The sequence below is a fragment of the Symphodus melops genome, assembly GCF_947650265.1.
Source record: "Symphodus melops genome assembly, chromosome: 2".
Classification (NCBI taxonomy): domain Eukaryota; kingdom Metazoa; phylum Chordata; class Actinopteri; order Labriformes; family Labridae; genus Symphodus; species Symphodus melops.
In genome coordinates, this window is record NC_136692.1 from 19858684 (window position 1) to 19875512 (window position 16829).

General features: G+C 38.5%; 2 protein-coding genes across 3 annotated transcripts; both read left to right on the forward strand.

The window, feature by feature from the left end:
- The first annotated feature begins 499 nt into the window (after positions 1 to 499).
- Positions 500 to 4078, forward strand: LOC306819700 (uncharacterized protein). Its single transcript, XM_079337158.1, has 4 exons — positions 500 to 992; positions 1801 to 1868; positions 2565 to 2649; positions 2741 to 4078. The coding sequence occupies exons 1-4, from the start codon at positions 782 to 784 to the stop codon at positions 3487 to 3489; spliced, it is 1113 nt and encodes a 370-aa protein (XP_079193284.1). The 5' UTR covers positions 500 to 781; the 3' UTR covers positions 3490 to 4078.
- A 1226-nt stretch (positions 4079 to 5304) lies between these two features.
- LOC306819695 (equilibrative nucleobase transporter 1-like) lies at positions 5305 to 15830 on the forward strand. Of its 2 annotated transcripts, XM_079337149.1 has the most exons (13): positions 5305 to 5393; positions 6691 to 6996; positions 7578 to 7707; positions 8680 to 8726; positions 10102 to 10178; positions 10316 to 10408; positions 11231 to 11370; positions 11470 to 11606; positions 13023 to 13166; positions 13350 to 13457; positions 13547 to 13733; positions 14609 to 14732; positions 14959 to 15830. In XM_079337149.1, exons 2-13 carry the CDS (start codon positions 6819 to 6821, stop codon positions 15106 to 15108), a joined length of 1515 nt encoding a protein of 504 aa, XP_079193275.1. In that variant the 5' UTR covers positions 5305 to 5393; positions 6691 to 6818; the 3' UTR covers positions 15109 to 15830. The 2 variants fall into 2 exon arrangements, with proteins under 2 accessions (XP_079193275.1, XP_079193274.1); XM_079337148.1 differs by having other exon boundaries at positions 13023 to 13457.
- Positions 15831 to 16829: the final 999 nt, after the last annotated feature.

Consider the following 16829-nt stretch of genomic DNA (forward strand, 5'->3'; position numbering starts at 1 on the left):
GTACCCTTTATAAGGGGTACAAGGAGTGTACCTTTGAGGGTATACTGCCCCAGTGACAAGCTTTTGTACCCCTAAAAGTACAAATTCAGCACTTTATTTCTGACAGCGTTATAAAGACTTATTTCTGCAGAGATTGATGGTTTAAAATAATCTACATAAACAAATGTCTAAATTCCACAATGTCAATCTGAGGTTATTCAGTAATTTATTTTAAAGAAGATAAATATATCATCTATTTACAGTAAATATTTATCTGTGCATACTATATACATATGATTGCATATATTTGTATTTATTTATCCATTTGTTGTCTCTAGGCAGGTAAAAGAGACACACATTACAAATAAAATACAAATACAGGCACAAGTAACACAAGTCAACAGTAGTTAGTTTTTAACTTATTTACTTTTGTTTTATATTATTATTGTGTTATATGAACACACACACACACACACACACACACACACACACACACACACACACACACACACACACACACACACACACACACACACACACACACACACACACACACACACACACACACACACACACACACAGGCATGCCTTATGTGTTACTCCGGTACAGTAGGTGGCGATGTGCATCTTTAAATTGGGATTGCATCGGCAAAAAAAAACACAAAGAAGAAAAATGAACTACAGGCGAAGAAGAAGAAGAAGAAAGGAGGTTGTTTATATCCAGTGGACCTCTTCTCTCAGCTGGAGCCTGAAATAAAACACCCTTAAATAGTCCCTTGTTAAAAGGCTGAGTGTAGCAGTCATGGAGGAGATGTGTACGTTTCAGTCTCAGTTGTCCTCCATCATGGAGAAACTGGTCTTATCTGCCGTGACAGAGATCAACCAGTTAATGTGTGAATACTGCGCCATCCTCGGGTCCGAGCTGAGCCTGCAGAAACAAGACAACTGCACCTTAAGAGAGAAACTGAAGCAGCATCGATCTGTAAACGGCTTCATGCTGGACTCACCGGACGGTAAGGTGACATAAAGCACAGATATCAAACAGCAGCACACATGTCCGAACATCAGGGTGATGGAGGCGGGGAGTAGAGATGCTGAGGGTGGAGAGGCGACCAATAAGGGAGCAGGGATTCACTAAAATAGTTTAAAATAAAGTTATTAATCAAACCAAACTCTTCTTTGATGTTTAAAGAATAAAATGTAATGTCTGTTTGTTATTTTTGTCTTATGTCTTTTTGATTATGTTGTAAGCAATGAGCAAATAAAGAGTTGGTATAAGGTGACTTAATTCACAAAAAAATGAGAGGATCTTGTAAATGAAATGGATAGAAGGACCTTGCATAGAAGGTTGGATGGAAGACTGAAAATATTATCATGATAAAAATGTGGATCAGTCAATTCATAACATACATGTAATACATTGTTATTTTTCCTCTGTTAGTTAATTTACCTTAATGTTTGAATTGTCATATAATTTCTTATATATATATTTTTCTTCAAAAAATAAAATAAATAAAAGAATCTAACCCTTGTTTCAAATTCTTCGGACTTCCAATGACTTGACTTCAGGAGCTGCTGCTGCTCCCTGGGTATCCCCCACATACCTAGATTAATCCACTCCTTCAGCAAACTCAACATTTAATGACATTATACAGAGTCATTAGGCTTTTCATGTTTTTTTTCTTTATGGTAAGATTATGCTGTTACAGCGTCATCATAACTCTTTGTCTGATTTTTTTTAATTTTTCTTGTTTTGTTTTTCTCAAGACAAGTTTCACTTGTTGCTTATGCGTTGCTGAGCGCCTGTTTGCTTCATTGCAGGAAACAGTGGACCACAGCTGCAGGCAGATCAGAGGAACAGTAAAGAAACAGCAGAGGAGCAGGAGGAGGTGAGGCTCTTCACTTTCATCACTCAAGATGTTTATGTTCATACTCCATTAAGTGTTACTTTTACACCTTTAAGAGGAATATACCATGGATTATGTTGGCAGTATTTGATACATTGACATAGATTTTTGTAACAAATGCTTTGTTTATGTTGTTTAGCCAAAAGCACATATTGTTTTAATTTTTGAATTGTTCTTTACATCTCAACAGACATCATGATAAAAAAAATGCTATGAGAAAAGAAAAGAAAAATAACAGTCACTTTGTTTGTTGCTTAAAATACCATAATAATGATTTAAGGAATGTTTAAGTAAATGCTTTTGTCAGGCCTTGTAAAAAGGAAGCTCAAAGGATTTTGCCCAAAGTTGCCTTTTCCAGTCTGACCGGGTGGTTATTGTTATTTGGGGTGGCTGTAGCTCAGTTGGTAGAGTCGTGGTGTCTAACTGAAAGCTCGGGGGTTTGATCCCCAGCTCCTGTGTTAATGGGCAAGACACTCAACTCCATGTTGCTTCCACTGCTTCTTCTGTGGCGATGAATGTTCTCTTGACCTTTGGTGTGAAAGTGCTTTGAAGAAGACTAGAAAAGTGCTATACAAGCTCAAATCAATTTACCATCTACCAGATGTGTCTGTGTATTGAAACACAAGGATGTAAATAAAGGAAAGAAATCATGATTTACTGTTTTCTTTTGTGCCACAGAGAACTTTAAGTTCTGTAGACTGCAAGTTGAAACCCCTTACTGTTAAATGTGAGGAAGTTCCTGAAGGACAACCAAACCTGAGACGTAAGCGTACAATGTTTTAGCCAAAAATACAATTTCACATTAAGTAATGATCTTTAAAATGACTCTGATATCCTTATGCTGTTCTTTCTAGTGGCGCCTCCTCTACAACGTACTGGCTGTTCTCAGGTTGGGGAGCGTCGTGCACATGCAGCTAGACAAAGCTCACCGACCTGCACCGAACCTTCAGAAGCCAGCCAAGATCTACACACAGACTACAACCCGTCTTTGGAAATGGAGTGCAGGTTAAGTTTATCACCAAGTGGAGCACAGTTCACTGATCTGGGATTTCATGTTAAAAGAGAAGTAGAGAGTCCAGACCTACAGACTCAGGGTGAGGATGCTAATCTGGGATTCAACCTCCAGCAAGGGATTCTGTGTCAAATGTACACTGAATCTGGAGCATTGGGCTGCACCCTTCTTGACACCCAAACACCAACATGCTTGACTAGTTTACAACCAGAAGAAGACCAGCACATGCTAGGAACGTATAATATGGCAGATTTATCCTTAAATGGGCAGCATGCTGCAGACGGAGAAACATCCAGCCATCAGTTTGAGAAGAGACGGACTGTTCAATATCGGACACCTGGGCGTTTCAAGTGTGACTACTGTGGGAAGGGTTTCCCTTTCCTGAGTATGATGAAAAGCCACAGGCTGACACACACCGGGGAGAGAACCCAGGTCTGTGGTCAGTGTGGGATGACTTTTATCAGACGGAGCCACCTGAAGCGCCATGAGATGTTGCATATGGGCGTCAAGCCGTTTACATGCCAGGTCTGTGGCCGCACATTCTCTCGTCGTGCTCACCTCAGCTCACACATGAAGACTCACGACATGTGAACACTGGAAGTTACAGTTTTAAATCGGTATCAGCGGCATGTTTCACTCTGAGGACACAGAAAGGAGGGTAGCACCGAGCCCCCTTTTAAAAATGTCAACGCTTCTGTTCAACAAAAGCTGCATTGCTCGGGTTTTTGACCCCGAGGGAGCAAAAGATTCCCTCAAAGCAACAAAAGTTCCAATATGAAGCTCTTCTTCTGTTCTGCAAATAAAACTGTAAAGTTTTTATCTTGCTTGTTAAGTTTTCTTCCTCAGTCAGAATACTTTGTTTTCTGGTGTTTGATGGTAAACTTTAAACTCTTTAATTCTTTTAAACTCTGTAGCACTTTGAGATTCTCTAATGTAAAGTTCTCTACAAATAAAATGTATTATTACTATAAACACTTCGTCGACATTTCTCTTAAAAACATGCTTACTTGGGCTCTGATGGCCTGGCGGTTGTGGGTCAAGCTCCGTGTGTGAAGGCGATGGCCCTGAGCGCAGCGGCCATGTTTCGGGTCCGGCCTCGATCCTTTGCTGCGTGTCGTCCTCCATTCCCCCCTCCCCCCATCATTTTCTGTCTCTCTTCGTCTGTCCTGGCTAATTAAGGCAAAAAGAGACAAAAAATATCTTTAAAAAACACATGCTTGCTGCAGCTCAAACTGTTTTGATTTAATACCATGTTTATAAACTTCACACAATATGAAACATGACAGTAAATGAGAAGAGCTTTGCAACAATGTTTTCTGGGGGGGCTACATTTCCGCTGTGTATTTACCTTTTGCATTTGAAAAGAATTAATCAAGTTGAACACCCATTTATTTTATTTATTTATTTTTTTAAATGCTCTTTTTGTCATATTTATTTTTTTACCCTGGGGGATTTAAAATTCTAGTGGTGCAGCTTGGTGCAGTATCCACTGTAGCATGTCTTACATACAAGCATTAAGATTGCACTGCTAAAAAACCATGCAGTTTGCATGACACAGTCAAACCACTGACAGGATTTGAGTTAAAAAAAATATTCAGAGATGAGTAACTTAATTTTCAATTAACCCTTGTATGGTGTATGGTGGTCTGTGGGACCCGTTTTCATTTCATTAAAAGAAAAATGCTATGATAAATTATTTTTTTCAAACTCAGATATATTGTCCTTGGCTTATTTTTTGTGGATACCATATATCAGAATACACATTTTCAATGACCACACATTGAACATGGTGTTAAAAAAGTTTGACAGTGACTTTGAAGAAGAGGATGAGATTAGATTGAGCATCAGCCTAAAGCCTGAGAAGATAACAAGTTCAAAGAACCCCAGCTTTTAAAATTCCTGATCCTTTCATTGTGCTATTTCACCATGCAGCAACAAAAAAGAAGCGCTGTGAAGTGTGTGAACCCAAGATGGACAGAAAAAACACACCATATGCATCAAGTGTTGTATAAACTAACACGAATGGGTTAAGTTTCAAATAAAATAAAAATCAGTGGTTGTGAAAAACCTTGCTTCATCTATCAATGTGTAGATATTTTTTCCATAATGGACTCTCAAAATCCTTTAAATATTATACTGCAGGTACCACCAAGTCAGTTTGGTGTCATTGATGAGTTTATGTTGCATTTCTTAATTATATAAATTGAGTTATCCTTATTTCATTAAAACGCGAGCTATGTGATTGTAAATCTGTAGGATTCACCAACAATTCTTAATCAAACTGTTAAGTAGTAGGCTATTACAACTGTTTAGAAAGAGTTAGAAAGTTTCCCGCCCCGTGTGCACCTGTTGCAGTTACAGCTGACTCTGTGACAGACGGGCTGAGAGGCGCATCTCTGCACAGAAAACAAACAAACTGCGGCTCGCTTTGTGCAAGGCGCAACTCAGTCCTGTGGAGTTCACATCTGTAATGGATGTTTGGATCAACTTTCAAGGTAAGACACTTCACATGTATTTTGCACATCAAGTCTTAAAAGGAATTATGCGATTATTTCTTTACTCGTGAACTGCTGCAACAGAAAAATAGATAGCATGTATCCTTCCTACTCATATTTACTAGACATAAAAATGCCAAATGCTGTTGTGTTCAATGACAAAATACAAGAAACGATATGTCCACTTTATAATTGTGTAATTTTGGCGGTTTCGTGTCAACATTTTGCCATGTGTCAATGTGCAAAGATTACAGGATCTAATCTGGATTACAGTGAGTAAAGTCTGGCGATAACCTCCACTCTGTCCGCATGTTCAAAACAGACAAGAGATAAAGACCACCCACCCCTCCACCCTCTGTAGGCTAGGTGTAATTTAAAGTGGAAATATAATATATATAATATAGTAAATATACTATATAATTTATCAAATTTGCAATGGACTGTAACTTCTAACTGCAGTTACAGTCCGTTATTTCAAACCTGCTGAAGTCTTTACTATTTTTTATGTTGTTATCTAAAGAATAATTTAGCAGTTTGATGAAAGCTCCCTTGGCCTACTGTATAGTTTAAATGATAGAGATATTGTGTATTTATAAGAAATTAAGTTGTACCTCAAATCCGACTGCAAAAAAGACAACACTGTCAAATTGATAAATTAAGGCTAAAAGTCGTTTTCCCTGAGAACTGTACAGTATTGATTTTTTGCCCCAGCTGCTGTTAAGTGCATGTGTGTTGTTGGAGCAGCTTCAGATGTTTATGCCAGAGAGATCGCTCTAATCTAAGCAGATATTCAATAGTTCTGTGTATGACTTTCACTTTTATTCTGGATATCAATTTTGAAATGATCAGTCTGAGCAGAGCCAGTTCAGTTTCTCTTCCAAGGCTTTGTGGACACTGATAGTGTCAATATACATGAGCCACATTCTGCAGCTGCAGTGTGGCACCCCACAGTGTAAACTGGACAATGTACCCTCAAGCACAGCAGTATAGGACTATATATAGAGGAAAGTAACTGCTTGTTCTATACCGTTTAATGGCAATACCCCATTATTCATATCAAATACTGAGGACTTGCTCAGCATAATCACCACACATTGTACAATCTTCACCTTTTGTCACCCTTCATTGTTTTAAACACATTACAAATGCTGTTAATAAATCTGTTAGAAAATGTGCTTATCTATTCAAACTACTTGACTAATACTTCCTGGATTATCTGTTGCAAAGACACAAAGCAATACGCTCCATATTGTCTTGTTTGGGCTGACAACTGTTCTGTTGTTCTTCTGCATTATAGAAACTTGAATCCAGCAAAGTCCTTTTCTGTCCTGCGTAAAGAGGACATAGGCTAGAGGAAGAGAAAAAAAAAAGAGAAAGAAAGACAATCCCTTTCTCTGAGACAACAGGCGAGAAGGAGATCGCAGCATGCCGCGGTGCGGAGCTGGTACCAGGCTGCGCTACAGGCTAACTCTGGTCACAGGGATGCTGGAGTGCCTGTGCTTTGCCGGTCTGGTGTTTGGATTTGCCTCTCTGGTGTTTGTGTTGAAGAAGGATGGCTACTTCAGTGATCTGTGTGTCAGCGGCCCAGGCACCAACAGTACAGGTAAGATAGCTTTAAAGGGTATTGGAAGCACGCACAAAAAGAAATCTTACTGTCCATGAAAGCTGCATGGGTATGTTTGTGCTCACTCTAAGGCAGAAAAACTCCAAACCAAATGATGACCATCTCAGGGTCATCTCGCTTGTTGAGCATATGGTCACTACCTACTTAGACAGTCTATGGTAACTATTGCCAACTAAACAATGGACTGCTTGTTGAAACCAGCTGGCTCTATTTAACTGTACTTTTTTATTCTAAGTTGTGATTGACTAGTTGGGTTTTGACTGCTCGCCTCAGTGATGATGTTTAATTTATCCTTAAACTGACTTCTTTATCTTCTATTTGGTCATAGCCCCTGTTAAAAATGGACAAATCACCTACTGACAATAACCTCCATCAGAAATTTTGCCTTGGCAAATATATTTCTACGTTACCACCCAGCAAAGAGCAACATTATCGTCCTATTCAAGTTAGATTAGTGGATCCAACTCAAATACTGATCCTGTTTTCAACAGACTCGTTGCTTTGCCCACTACTGGTTTGCTCAATAGCCCACCATGTGTCTTTGTCTCTTCTCATTACAGACTGCAGTAGACAGGATGAGCAGTTTTCTCTGATCTTCACCATCGCATCATTCCTCAACAACTTCATTAATCTAATCACTGGTTACCTGTTCGATCGATTCGGCACCACAGTAACCAGGCTGTTGGGAATGTAAGTTAACTTTGATAGTGGATGAAACATCCCATGGTTCAAAATGTTCTTGTGTTCATGAACAAAACAGGTTTGTACGTTCTATTAAAATTTGTTGTATTTTCAGTGTGAAAAAAAAAAATCACTGTTCAATGGATTATACGCACACACAAGATCCATGAACTCAAACGTATGATTCAGTTTGCTCCTCAGTTCAGTTTACAGTCAGGGTAGAGGGGGACCAGTAGTGTTTGAAGAGATAACAGCAGGGAGTGTCTAATGGCGATTGAGTGATTACAGTCAAGCAAAAGCCAACTTCATATAACCCTATACCTTACAAGAACACCATGTTTTTGTTGTTCAAAACCCTGAATCTTTCTCAAGTAAATAAGGACCAGACCTGACAAGCCTAGTTCAGACCGTTCAGACATAGATACAGTTTGTCACAACCTCTTTGACCCCAGACTTTTTTCCCCATAAAAGTTACATTTCACTGAGAACACATGCCTGCAGTATTGTTTCACAACTCTTTGCTTGATGAGGTTAATGGCCCTTTCAAGAGCTGCTCTGTCCACAGACAGTAAGGACTGTTGATTTGAGTTTAAGCGTTGTACATTTACACGTTGGCTTACTTATTTACTTCTTATGACATAAGTGGATGCATATCTTTAGATATTGTTATCCAGAGTATCAAGATAAAGAATCCTTGGATGAAAACACCCAAACTGAGACAATATGTTTTTAAAGATATAACAAATTTGGGATAAACAAATCCCAAATTAAAAAAAAAGAAAAAGAAATGTCCAAAATTACTAATAAATCATCGCTATTTCAGCTGAACTATTTCCTCATACAAACATTGCTCCAAATATGGCTTCATGGTAAAAATGTTGCCCTTAAATAATTTAATAGGTGAAGTGTAAAAAAAGACCTTTGTATTTGCTTATGTGTTTAACGATGTGGATTTACATTCAGTCAAATTTCTCTCTTCAGATCTTTGCACACAAGTGGAACCCTACTTGTGGCCTTTTCAACTGCTGGTAGGTGCATCCACACAAAAATGTACTCAAGTTCCAGTTTCTAGCAATTCATTTAAATATATTTTGTTTTAGAGAAAATAAATGTGTTTCTCTATATATTAATACAATACCATGCCATACCAAACTATACTATTCCATCCCACATCGTACGGTACGGTACGATACGATACCACACAACAGCATACCATAACATACAACAGCATACCATACAATAACACACAACACCACACCACAGCATACCATACCATACAATCAAGTACTTTACCATGCCATACCAAACTGTACCATACCCTACTATAAATCCCATTTCGTATAATACCATACCACACAACATACCATACAACACCACAGCATACCATACCACACCACAGCATACCATACAAAACCATACCACAGCATACCATACAAAACCATACCACACCACAGCATACCATACAAACCACACCACAGCATACCATACAAAACAATACCACACCACAGCATACCATACAAAACAATACCACACCACAGCATACCACACAACAGCATACCACACAACAGCATACCATACAAAACCATACCACACCACAGCATACCATACAAAACCATACCACACCACAGCATACCATACAAAACCATACCACACCACAGCATACCATACAAACCATACCACGCAACAGCATACCATACAAACCATACCACAGCATACCATACAAAACCATACCACACCACAGCATACCATACAACAGCATACCACACAACAGCATACCATACAAAACCATACCACACAACAGCATACCATACAAAACCATACCACACCACAGCATACCATACAGTACCATACCACAGCATACCATACCACAGCATACCATACAACACCACAGCATACCATACCACAGCATACCATACAACACCACAGCATACCATACCACAGCATACCATACAACACCACAGCATACCATACGATCAAGTACTTTACCATGCCATACCAAACTATACCATACCACACTATCCCAAACCATACCGTATGATACCATACCATACCCATTAGAGGAACTTCTCTTGGACTCAACATGCTGCATACATTTTGCTTCCTTCACTCTAGTATTACCCAATAAAAAAACAATACAAGTCAACAATCCACATGCTATACATGTTTATGATATACCATGGAAACCGCACAAGATCTGCATTAAACTCAACATAACTAAAAAGATGGAATAAGAAGCTCTGAATGCATCTCCACGTCATCTCTTTTTTCACTGGTTTATTATTCTTAATGTAACATTTTACATTTCTGCAGTGTTACACTTTGTTCAGTTATGTATTTGTCAAGGATTTTAATTTTAATTTTTTTAAACAGAAGGGCTGTAAACTCCATCTATTATTGTTACAGCATTTTCCAACATGCTTTTTCCGGCGCTGTCCTGCATCGCAGTTGGAGGAGTTCTCTTCCTTCTTACTAACATGCAGGTAAATCCTGTATTTTACTATGCAACTATATCTGAGCACATACATAGTCTCCATATCTAAAATAAGTTGTGTTTAACATTAGTTAAACTCTCCAGAGAGCCAAAATCATTTTATTTGTTCTTTTGTGTGTTTGGAAGATAGGGAACCTGTTCCCTGCCCATCGCTCCACCATCATTACGCTCTACAATGGTGCCTTTGACTCTTCTTCTGCTGTATTTCTCCTCATCAAGGTGAACAACTACACCATTCTCACTCACTGTATTATCATTTTACATCGTGGCAGCATCTTAAAATCATTTACTGGAAGGGTAATTTTCAGAACACAATAATGGCTCTTCAGGGCATTCACAGTGCAGGATTGTAAAATGCACTTAATCATTGATCACATCTAAATGTGAGACAGCTTGCTCCATAGAGGCTGAACAAAAACAATAAGCAGCAAAGTTACACTTGCAGACTTCAGATCAGTTTTTTTTTCTTCTTAACAGCATAAGAAGAAAATCTTGATCTTTTATCATCAAATCCACTTTAAGGGTGCACTAGGTAGATTTGGTTGTGACATTTAAAAGTTGGCGAAGTGAAAAAATTCTGTACTATATTTTCTGGACTGAGGGGGTTATTCAAAAAAGAAACAGGTCCCTGGAACACAGTTTGGAGGTAAAAAGCGACCAGGAGAGTTACCTTTTCACAGTCCATCATAACGTCTCACCTAGCATTTTATCTCCAAACAATTTGAATTCTCCAAATAAAGTTTTGTTTTCATTAAATTGAATTGAGTGCTTCTTTCGAGGACAGCTTGGAGTTATGAACATACACCACATAATCTGTACACTTTGCCAACTTCCACATTTTCTCTACCAAAACTACATATTGCACCTGTAACTTTGAATTTTACGTGAATTGGGAATACATTTGTGATGATTTATTCTTTCTGAACATACATTACATGAGTACTTCTACTAGAGATAAAAACAAGAGGATCATCAGCTTTAACAAATTGGTATTATGTAATTTGCGCTTGTTTAATCAAGTGTTCTTGCTCTGCTTTCCAGGTTATGTACGAACATGAAGTTTCTCTTCGTGCCTCCTTCCTTGTTCTGTCCTTCTGCAGCGTCATACACCTGGTGAGAACCTTTGTGCTGATGCCAAGAACCCACATCCCTTACACTGTGCCACAAGACTACACCTACGGGTGAGAACATTTACTTGTCTATTAAGCAGCTTCAGAGTTAGTTGAAGATCATCTCCAAGCATTAGAAAAAGACAGACATTCTCTTTCCCTACTCTTCAGATTGGATTGCGGAAAGGACGACATCTCCAATGAAGAACAGTCTGAGAGAGTACAGGAGGGGGCCATTACAGGTTCACAGGAGTTCAGCGAGAAAGACTACATGTCCACAGTAACTGAGGATGGGACAGATGCACAAGGTACTAGTTTTTCTATTTTTGCCATTGATTTCACACCTCAGGAGTTGAAACATGTATATTCAATAAAACTCTCTCAAAAAAATGAATACACACAGACCGATTTCAAAAATAAAGCAGCCTTTTAAAGGATTGATGTTTGGACTTGTGTGCCTACATTAGAGAGGATAAGGGATAGATTTGGAAAGATAGTGGGAAACAAAATTCGGGAAAGGAAGCAGGGGTTGGATTTGAACCTTGTCCGCCCGCTTTGGGGACAACAGCCTCTGTACATGGGGCATGTAGACCAACCGGCCCCCTCTTTATGCCATATGTCACGTTAACAATAGGTTTCATACAATACATTGTGTGTACAAAGGGATTCAGATACAGAAAAGAATTGTTAAAGGTCTGCAGGTTCATGTGAAGCAGTTTTCCTAGTCTATAAACCCTGTTCACTGTTTGAGTTAAAGGGTTAAAAAAAAAAACTGTTTCTCAAAACAGAAAAGGACTATGTAAATAAGCAGTGTGCAGTTAGTATCCAGTCTAAGGTTCTTAGACACACGGACGGGAAAAGATGCATTTGCTTTAGTATAATGGGAAGATGTGCTTAATCTTCAATTTAGCCTTCTGATTACTGGAATAACTTCCAGGGGGTGAAACAGCTGGCTCAGGTCGAAAAATGATTCTTTCAGATCATAATAAGGGCCCTGAGCAGATGTCCTTTTTCAAGAGAAATATGTGGAACATGTTTATTAAGTTGTGTATTTTAGTACAACATTGTCAAAGTGGAAAAGAAGCCCTTCTCTCTCCTGCCCCCTGAATATCAACAGCCTTAATAAGTAAATGAGCTAAATGGGGGGGGGGGGGGGGAACGTTACGTTTTGTTTTATTAATCAAGAACAATACTAAAGTATTATCCTGTTTATACAAACATGTTTAATTTTGCATGTACAGTATGTACCTGCACCATGCATTTATATATAGTGGCCTAAATCAAGGAGACAGAAGACTAACTGTTGTTCACTGTATTGTTTGGTACTTTATAAAAGCAAATGCAGTTTTGCTTCGTTTAGTTCTGTCTGTTTTTATTGTCCTTTGTTGTTCTCTTCCTTTACACCCTTTTTATTCACGAGGGTATGATGACGAACTGCAACTGTAATATGATTGATTGTAGTTCGTTTAGTTTATAAATGTAGTTGTCAGGGACCATGTACAACAATAACATTAATCTCGTAGAGAAAAGATGCTTCGTACCAGATTATAGCAGTTTGCTCATTTATATACACAATATACTTATTCTAAGACTCCACACAGAGGCTATCCAGTCTAATGTAGGCTTCCATAGACACACATGTAAACTATTGGACTAATAGCTAGCTAGCTGATGCAGGTAACCACACTTTCAAATATAGTCATACAATTTTCTGCCTGTTTCAGTGGCAAGTTTTCGGAGCTGCTTGCTGTCCCGGTTCTTCATGTTGCACCTGATGTGGTTGTCTGTAATGCAGCTGAGACATTACCTCTTCATTGGCACACTCAACCCCAGGCTCATCCGGCTGGCAAACAATGACCCTGACCTGGGTAACTCATTAAAAAAAGTTATTGACTTTTTGTCCTACATACTAACTGACTGGCGTGTGCAGTACATTTTTTTTGTTATCTCACTGACATTTCTATTCTTCTCTTCCAATCATCACAATCCAACCTCAAATCCTTTTTTTCTCTCTTTGTTTCTCACTGTTGCTATCATGATATCTCTCTCAGTGAGTCAGTACACTAATGCTTTTGCCATGACCCAGCTGTGTGGGGTGCTGTGTGCCCCCTGGAACGGACTCATCCTGGACAGACACAAGGGGAAGCCTCTGGCTCCTGGTAAATCAGTGACTAGTGTTTGAACTTTGTGTGTGTGTGTGACAAAGCGACTTGCAACAATCCATTAAAACTATTTTCCCATGCTGTAGGAGAAACGGAGCAGGAGGCGGACCTGCGCTCCTCCATTCTGTCTCTGTTCCTTACCTGCCTGCAGTGCCTGCTGTTCTCAGTGTGTGCCTCTATTCCTTCCCTCCCCCTGCAGTACCTAACCTTTGTTCTGCAAGTACTCAATCGCTCCTTCCTCTATGGGGGAACTGCAGCCTTCATTAGCATTGCGTGAGTAGTTACACACGCAAGACTGACAAAAACATTCAATAAATATTAATTTTATAGTTGACATTCCCTGCAGCATGCATCTGTAGCTGTAACTTTAAGGAGCCATTATCATGTCTTAAAAAATGGTCATTGTCAGAAGATGTACTGCTCACTCTGTTTTGATGAAATTGAACTTCACCATTCTTTACCTTTAGAGTGAGCTTTCTCCCTAATGTCTGAAAAATCGCCCTGATATTGTCACCAATCATGTTTAGAGCAAGTCTGAGAACATCAAGGACACGGACTCTGCAGTGTAAAATATCATAAAATGTATCAGGTAGTCTGCCTCATAGAATGGAGATTAGAAAATGAATTAGCCTGTTGGTTTTAAAATAGCCAGCAGGGGGAGACTCCACCGCTTGCAATAAGAAGTCAGACTGTGCAAGCCTATCAGAGAACTACCTTCACTGCACTGCACTTATTTATTGTACAGTAAATAATTTCCCAAGCAATTTGTAGTTAAGTTATGTTGTTATGGTAGTTTTAAGTGGAATAATTTTCTATGGAGCATGATATACATTTGGTTTATTATGTGTTAAATAGACACAAAAGCTGAGTTTTCTCAAGAGCTTGGGTTCCCAACAAGACAGCTAGCAGCCAGTTAACCAGAGGGATATTACTGATTTCAAAACCCTCATAAACAAAAGGTTAAGGCAAGACATCCTTTACTAACTGGACATCCTAGTTACTTTGTCCATTAACACATTATAATTAAAGGATACACTGAATAAAATGTAAAATATCTGCCTTGCTTTTGTAGCATTTCCTCTTTAACAAGATTGATGGACATCAAGTCTTAAGGCACCTTTAACTAATTCTCTTCTCATCTCCTTCAGTTTTCCAGCAGCTCACTTTGGAAAGCTGTATGGCATGGTGATGTCCATGTCTGCTATTTTCTCCCTGCTGCAGTACCCCTGTTTTGCCCTTGTCAAAGGAGCTCTTGGTGGCGACCCCTTTTTTGTAAGTTTGAAGAATTTTTAAGTAGTTTTATAAAAAAAGGGCCAGAAAGTGAATATCCTTTCCTGATGGAGAAAAAAATATGAATACAGTTCAAGACACAGTGACTGGTTAAATTGGTGCCACTGTAACGGTTAGTTTCTACTGTCTGTTCACATTAAACAGTAAATCAGTCAGGAAGGAGATCTATTAAGTGACTACACAAATACCTTGTTGTGATCTGTTACAGGTGGACATTACGCTGATCCTTCTCACTCTGCTGGTGTTTCTCCATCCTGCATACATCTTCTTCCACTGCAGGAGAGTCGCCCGCAACAAAGAGGACCTAACTCAGACAAAGGGTTACAAAGGCACCATAATGGCAGAAGCTAAATTGTAGGAAACAATAAATGGTCAAACAAGTGTTTGTAAAACATGACTTTCAGGTTTTAAATGCTTTTCTGGGTTGAAAAAAAGCTTTTTATATAAATCAAACTTGACTGTTGAGAGTTTAAAGGTCACACATTATCCTCCTTTTCAACATTTTAAATAAATCTGAAGAGGCCCCCAAAACACATCTTTTAGGTTTCTTGATAAAAAAAAATCCATTCTGATCCTGATGCCCACTTTAAATGCAGTCATCTGTGTCAGATAACCCCCCTCTGGAAGGGCTCGACTGGCTTGGGCTTTCTTGCACCCTGCCCATTTGTTTTTTGTGAGAAGGTAGATTTAGAGGGCAGAACAAACACCTAGCTGCGGTAGTGTCACCCACCTGGGGGCGGGGTTACTGCCTTTTGTGGTGTCATTTAGAGAAAATCTCCAAACAGCCTGTTTGAAGACACGTGAAAAGTGGTGGATGGACTTTTCTCATAACAGGGGGCTTTCGTCATCAGGCCAGGGCCATATTTTAGTGTTAGAAAAACATAACATGTATTTTACACAATATTTGACCTCTAAGTTTTAAGAAATAGTTACATTTTTCATAATTTTTTTATGCATTTGCTCTTAGACAATTTCTTGTCTTTTTAATATTTGTGAAAACATTTGTTTTTAAAATATTTTGTACAAAAAAGAATGAGTGTACTGCTTAAAATGTGTGTTAATAAAGTGTTTTAAAAAGGATGCGTCTCATTTACTTAAACGTCTGACATTTTTTAAAGCTGTTAAATAACCCCATATATTACGGTAAAGAACCAATTAGGCAGTAAACACTTTACCGTGTGTTATGTCCTTACACCATCTGTCAGATTTAATCAGTACCACACGTCAAATGTTTAAATATTTTATTCAAAAACAGGATGTGAAAGTTGTTTCTGCATTATGGTAAGACCTCCAAACAAAGACACCAACGTAAAATTTGAAAATATCAGTCAAAGCCAAGAAGGGGTCGGGCCAATCAGAGCTAACGTGGTTTAACATAAGGAAAGGCACATGGCAGCAGTCTCACTCCATGCTCACAGTACTTCCTCTATGTTTTAAAAATCTCCTCACTGGTTTTTTTTTTGACATCTACAAGTGTTTTGTATCTGGAAGAGTTAAGGCACAAGGCTACAACGTCACAAGTGCTGCAACTGAGAAATAGAACAGTCCAAGCTGTATATCCTATGAAACTGATGTTTACAGTTTCAGTTTTTGTCTTTATATTGGATAACATTTACAACATTTTAAACTTGAATGTTTTTTTAAAATGAGGTAAAATGAAACATTAAATGGTTCAAGTTTCCTTCAATCAAATATGAATCCCAACCTTCAATTCCACTTGATAATTACGGTGGATACATGATCAATCACATTATATATGGTGAATCAATCATAAAGTAGATTGCCTCTGAAACATGAAGGCAGAAGTAGCATAAACATTAACTGGGTATTTATGTCTTGAAAACATCGAGCATACAGAAGCCTATTTTTTAGTAGTTCTTTTTTTATTGTACCATTTTAAATGGTAGTTTCTATTCAACAACCAACCCGATCTATTCACCTTGCTTTCCTTTTGTTAAAAGTGAAAAGTTAAAAAAATTTAACATGTTTTACTTGTCTTTATCAATAAATTTCTCTTTTTGGTATAAACTTCTATTTTCTTACAACATCCCAGTAGCATAAGCCTACACACACAGCCCC